Source organism: Topomyia yanbarensis, chromosome 2, assembly GCF_030247195.1.
Source record: "Topomyia yanbarensis strain Yona2022 chromosome 2, ASM3024719v1, whole genome shotgun sequence".
In the NCBI taxonomy this organism is placed as follows: domain Eukaryota; kingdom Metazoa; phylum Arthropoda; class Insecta; order Diptera; family Culicidae; genus Topomyia; species Topomyia yanbarensis.
Window position 1 is genome coordinate 86773430 of NC_080671.1, and position 6755 is coordinate 86780184.

The 6755-nt window shown below is 39.3% G+C and overlaps 1 protein-coding gene and 1 pseudogene across 1 annotated transcript; one reads left to right on the forward strand and one right to left on the reverse strand.

The window, feature by feature from the left end:
- Window positions 1–59: 59 nt before the first annotated feature.
- On the reverse strand, window positions 60–1039 carry LOC131678764 (large ribosomal subunit protein uL14). The gene is made up of 3 exons (XM_058959049.1): window positions 923–1039; window positions 646–729; window positions 60–499 (listed from the first exon to the last, which is right to left on the reverse strand). Exons 1-3 carry the CDS (start codon window positions 933–935, stop codon window positions 174–176), a joined length of 423 nt encoding a protein of 140 aa, XP_058815032.1. The 5' UTR covers window positions 936–1039; the 3' UTR covers window positions 60–173.
- Window positions 1040–2546: 1507 nt separating this feature from the next.
- LOC131679574 (serine--tRNA ligase, cytoplasmic-like) lies at window positions 2547–5503 on the forward strand (annotated as a pseudogene).
- The last annotated feature ends 1252 nt before the right edge of the window (window positions 5504–6755 follow it).

Sequence of the window (6755 nt, forward strand, 5' to 3'; positions counted from 1 at the left end):
CAACGACTATATCGCACCGATGGAATGTCATCGTAAACTATCCTTAAAACGCTTTCGACTGATATTTTCTCTCTGCTCTCTGTGGTTTTATTCCGTACGGTACTCCGTTGATGTTGGGAGTTTCATAACACATCCAAAGACAAAAAGTAATGTCCATTCCGGCTTCCTAACACTTACGCTATTGAACCAGCATTCGACGCGATACGCGGCCATAGATCAGCACATTCCTTCGCCACGGGACCGGTGATAGCAGAGCCTTTCATTTCACCTTTGTTATTTACTATAACACCCGCATTATCCTCAAAGTAAAGGAACACACCATCCCGCCTGCGGAAGGGTTTTCGCTGCCTAATCACCACTGCAGGCATAACCTTTTTCCGCAGCTCTGGCTTACCCTTTTTGACGGTAGCGACGAACATGTCTCCGACGCCGGCGGCGGGTAGACGGTTCAGACGGCCACGGATTCCATGAACGGCGATAACATACAGATTTTTGGCACCTATAATCGAGAAGAAACGAACAAATCTATTAAATAGAATCGATGCCACAGGAATCATTGTTTACAATCGAGTTGAGGTTAAACAACCACAACAAATCGACGATCATCTCTACGTACGGATATCGCGGATAAACATGATCACTCACCTGTATTGTCAGCGCAATTAATAACAGCTCCAACGGGCAGACCAAGCGAGATGCGGAACTTTCCTCCCGCGGATCCTCCACGTCCTGCAAAGCAATAGAATCGAAAGAGTAAGGCATGAACATTTTGACAACTTGTGACGGACCTAAACAGTCATTCAAACTTTCGATTTTCGGTTAAAAATAAAGGGAATTTCCCGAAACTTCACGTAAATTGTATGCACAGTCGCTTTTTTCACTCACTAGCTACTATATTTAAACGGAATCACTTGAAATTTACCTCTTTTAGACATTGTTTAGGTTGCAGCAAAATCGAATGTGTGCTCGACACTGGTGGAGATGCCGGAAAAAGAACGAACGTCAGTGAAGGTTGACAGTTGAATAACTTCCGTTTTGTTTTGATGTCAGAAAATTTTATATTTGTGAAATTATTCAAGGCACTGTTGCCCAGCGGATTATTATCGGCCGTGTATGATTTAAAATATAAAAGGGCGCATTTCACTTTTTTATAGTAATGAAGTAGTTTAAAAAAATCGGATGGAAATTAACAATAGGTTTGTTCCAGTACACGGAAGTCACTCCCTGTTGCTCCGGAGCAAGAAATTCTTGCTCCTTTTCACTCCGATTTGCTACCAGAAGAAAAAAAGAAAAGAAGATAATACAGGAACGATTTTCTCCCTGTTTGCTCCGGAGTACTTCCAGTTTCTCCTGGTACTGGAACAAACCTAAAAACCCCATAAAAAATCCTTCCGATTTATAAACTATAGTGACCTTAATTTTTTCTTAATTTTGTTCTGCCGAATCTAACCAGTTCTTGCAATTTTTGCCAAGATTTCAACAGCCGAACACTCGGCAAATTCAATTTCCCCTGGGATCTTAGTAAAAGCACTGAAAACTGACATCCCTATTAAAAAAAAATATATACGCGAACTTTAACCCATATAGTCCAACGAATCCACATATTGTTTGGATGATACCCTGAACAGGTCGTTAGGCTCTTGGATCATAAGATGTTTATTAGGGATACAAGTAAAGCTTTCAACTTGTGTAAGAAATTAAACTGTCGGTTTGAAATGATAACAGCAAGTAGCAACTTGCCACTGGTCGGCGCTTCGATTAGTCAGCATTCGCTATACGGGACTTATATGCAAACTTGGATGCAATGGTGACTCACGCATGCAAACCTATATGCGATGGTGATTTTTGTCGTATTTTCATTTAAATATTTACACAGGTTTTTCGGGAAAGTTTGTTCTAGCTTATATGTCTGTTCTCTGTGATAAAAGCTCCAATTGGAGGATTAAATGAAGAATAAAAATCTTCTTTTATTTAATAAACTGATAGAGCTCAACTTTCTAAATATAAAAATATATATGTTCAACCTATAAAACATCAGATTTTCTAAAAAATAATGTAAACACGTCCTCGCTTGACACTATCTATTTTTCTTCACGGTGAAATCAACGACACGACGAGACACTTCTCTTCAAAAAGTGTATCACAAATATGACTACCCCTCAGTGACTCAGGTAACCGGCAATGTCAAATTTGATAGTTGATTAAAAAATCCATTTAAACAGCAACACTGATGAATCTGTCTTTATTTTTTCCAAACAACGTTCGTAGTTACCGTTGCGATCTCTTATTACACTTTCGTATTTTGTCATCAGCGTCCTGTCGATTGGTGAACAATTAGCATAATCAAAAAGACTTCGAATTTACAAGTAGATATTTATTTAATTTGAGTAAAATAGGCCGTATTTAAATTTCATTGTCTTTTCTGGCGTCGCATCAAGTGGTCTGTGGTCGGTTTCCGCGCCAACAAGGGTCATGATCTGGCCAAAAATCGAGCAGACCAGGAGTGTCGCTTTGAGGACGTTGTTTTGGTTGATACGGCGAACAGGATGTGGAGTTACGCAAATATCGCTTCAATGCAGGACGAATCGGTTCCGGAAATCATCGAAAGTCAGATAAAAAGTGTGCGTCGATTAATCGAGTAAGTTGTAATAACGAGGATATAATTTGCGAGGCAGAAAAGTAAAAAAAACATGGTACTAAGAGAAGCGCGAGTCTGCACAAAAGTGTGCCCGACAGCAATGATGAAGACGAAAATAAAGTCGTTAGAACATATGGTGATTTCGAGAAAAGGTAAAAATATTCGGTGGAAGATATTTTTGACGGATCCTGCTGTCTATTTAGAACAAGCCCTACCCAAGTAACCATAAGCATTAAGCCATTGCACTATATTGGCTATACATTTGCACTAATGTTGCATTGAAACTCCATTACAGCATTAACAATGCAATAAACTCTATATTAGCATCAATAATGCATAACTGCACAGCCGACATATAGCATTATCGCTTGCTCTATATGCGTATATAAAGCTGATATAACGCGTACATGCTTCAAGGATCTTTAAAGCATGTAAGCTTTAATGCCATTATAGAGCAAATAAAAAGCCGATATAATGCTATTGTAATGCTGTGGGTTTATTTGTTATGCAACTCTTCTTGAAGATTATATTCGGCATATTTCATTTCAATCGAACATATGCAATATAGTCCTGGGAGCAAACGCAGCGCACTTACCGTGAAGGACGAGGTAAGGTACCTCAGTTGGAGACTTACTAAAGGTAATTTTCGTAAAATTGTCATATCATGTCAGAACGAAAACCCATTAAAGATATTCATTACAATTACGGTTTTAAACAGAACATTTTATTTTAATTTTTTTTTCCTTTTTGCTCATCATACCGAAAGGAAATATAAGAAATGGTTTTAAAACCATGGCGGACAATGACAGCCAGATGAAGCCTTTTAATAGCATTAGTAATGCTAATATAAGGCTTTAAAATTTGACATTTGTGCGCTGGTGCTATATAATAGCATTAGTACTGCAGAAACGAGTTGTCAATCTCTGCACAGTAATAGCACTATATTTCGCCTTTTCTGGCATAATACCAGCATTATATAAGTATTTAGGGCTTCACAGCACTATAAGACTGCATTATATGTGGATCTAAAGCAGATATTAGGCTACGTTATAATGCTTATTGGTTACTTGGGTAATTCAGAATGCTTTATCTACCTTATATGCAACACTGCTTTATTATCCATTTTTCATGCGCAAGGAAGTAATGCAAGGAGTAACCCAGCTTTCACTGTTCGACGAGGTGCTGATGAGAAGTATCTATTCAAACATCTGAATAACCTAAGGCTGGTTTCCTGAAGCCAAGTTGCCAATAAAAATACTGGATTGTCAACGTGTTTCCGACAGGAAAACGGTTAACATGGCTGCGATACACGTGGTATCTTTCGAATACGTCTGTTTGAGAAGGTTGAAAAGTTTGTGCTAAATTCTCATGACAATTAATCCTGGGAAATAACGCGGTATCGTAGAGCAGTTTTGCCAGTTGCTTGGCATACCGTATCCCATCGTGAACATTGTTTCCGGAGATCTGTGAATAATGCTGCTTCAACAAAGCTTGGTTTGGAAGCTTAGTTGTTTGGCTCCGATGCATATAGTGAATTAGTTTCCTGCAGTAATTACCTAGACTATCAAGCTAGAAGCTCCCGGTTCGCTACGGACAAACTAAAAAATGAAGCCGCGGTCGATTTCGTTCACACTCTTAACACAACGATGTGGGTGACTACTACCCAAGTAATTAATAAGCATTATAACGTAGCCTAATATCTGCTTTAGATCCGCATATAAAGCTGTCCTAAAAAGCCGTGAAGCCCTAAATACTTATTTAATGCTGATATTATGCTAGAAAAGGCGAAATATAGTGCTATTACTGTGCGGAGATTGACAGCTCGTTTCTGCAGTACTAATGCTATTATATAGCAAAAGCGTACAAATGTCAAATTTGAAAGCCTTATATTGGCACTACTAATGCTATTAAAAAGCTTCAGTTGGTTGTCATTGTCCGCCATGGTTTTAAAACCATTTCTTATGTTTCCTTTCGGTATGATGAGCAAAAAGGAAAATTTTTAAAATAAAATATTCTGTTTAAAACCGTAATTGACTCTGTTCTAATGCATTGTAACTTGCATTGTAATGAATATCCTTAATGGGTTTTCGTTCTCACATGATATGAATGTTTACGAAAATTACCTTTAGTAAGTCTCGAACTGAGGTACCTTGCCTCGTCCTTCACGGTAAGTGCGCTGCGTTTGCTTCCTGGACTATATTGCATATGTTCGATTGAAATGAAATATGCCGAATATAATCTTCAAGAAGAGTTGCATAACAAATAAACCCACAGCATTACAATACCATTACATCAGCTTTTTATATGCTCTATAATGGCATTAAATGCACTTGTAAAGCTTACATGCTTTAAAGATCCTTGAAGCATGTACGCGTTATATCAGCTTAATATACGCATATAGAGCAAGCTATAATGCTATATGTCGGCTGTGCAGTTATGCATTATTGATGCTAATAAAGAGCTTTATTGCGTTGTTAATGCTGTAATGGAGTTTCAATGCAACATTAGTGCAAATGTATAGCCAATATAGTGCAATGGCTTAATGCTTATGGTTACTTGGGTAGAGTGTTTTGCGCAATGCTCGAAATACATCAAACCGAAACTAGTGTCAAGCAGCATGTTTTAGAATAATGGTAAGGGCAAATCGAAACTGGTAGATATTGTTTATGCGTTGACTGGTTCCAGAACTATTGAAGAAGTATAAGCCGAAAAAGAACCGCGCAGATTCCTTTCGTGAAGCCATCGACATAGAAGTTGCCTCCCGAGTTAAAAAGGATAAGAAAGGCAAAAAGTTAGGCTGTAGAAATTGCGAAAAAAGCAGATCGTTACCAATCAACATTAAAAAATTGTTTTTCGATGTGCATTTATAAGGTCGAAAATAAATTTAAGCATGATTAGTTGCTTCGTGTATTTTTCAACCTTTCAAACTATTTTAATTTGCTCTCACAATTCGTATAAAATACTAGCTTGGAGCATTCAATGTTAATTAACGCATCCAATATTTCCGCCGAAGTTCGGCCAGAACTATTTTCAGACCAGCATGACTATTTGATTGATGCAGATGAGCGAGTAACTCTTGAGAAAGAGTGTTCTCTGGGTACGAATATCGGATGGTTTTGTTCATTGGACAGATCCGCCAAATTGAGTCCGCCGGTAACTAGAATCAGACCGTCATTAATGACGGGGCTGATGTGCTGCAAAGGGCCTTGCCTCGCGGGTGTGCCATTCGCTCGAATGCTCTCCAAATCTTCCAAGTAAATGGATTGCATATTCCCGATGACTAGGTGCATCCCTGCTTCTAGCGCTTGAAGAGTCAGGGGGTCTGTCATGGCTGGTACACGATTGTCAAGTAATTTCGACATAATGTTATTTATTGCACGTCGTAGTAAAGCGAAATGCCTCCTGGTCTTTAGTGCTTATAATTTTGAATAAGGTCTTCGGGGCCAAAATCCGGCGCATCAATGACTCTTGCTGCCTAATCGGTATCTGCTGGATCGTGTATAGCCTCTGGTCGCACTTCCAGTACGTACTGAATGGCGTGCAGCTACAGTTGTCAACTTTCTCAATGTGATTCCTCGGGATACGAGATCCGCGGGATTCTGGTCAGTTGCGATGTATCCCTAAATCCTCTTGTAGGTCAACTCTTGAATAACCTTCATGCGAATATAGGCTTCATCATGCTGTTCGTCCGAATGTATCAATGCTAGAACTACTTTCGAAACCCACCAGTAGTGAACCTTGATGTTGTGCGCAGCGAAATGTCGATCACTCGATTCATCAGCTCTGCTAATAGCTTAGCACCGATCAATTCCTCTTCTGGTAATGTCCATTATTGGAACTACTCTTGACTTGGCACAGAGCAGATTCATTGCTTTGTTACTTTGAGAGTGTATCGAGTAGGCATAGATCGCGCCACCATAAGCGCGTATAGAAGCATCCGAAAACCCGTGTAATTCCAAGTGCTCGGGATGGCTCGACGAGGAATATTTAATTCCGAAAGTTTTGGCAGCACCTCCGATGCACATTATCTTTTGGTTATAGTTGTTTTCGACCCCGTTAGGTCATTGTCCTCTCGCGGGGCCAGGCAGCTCCTAATGTCTTGACAATATCGTAGTCT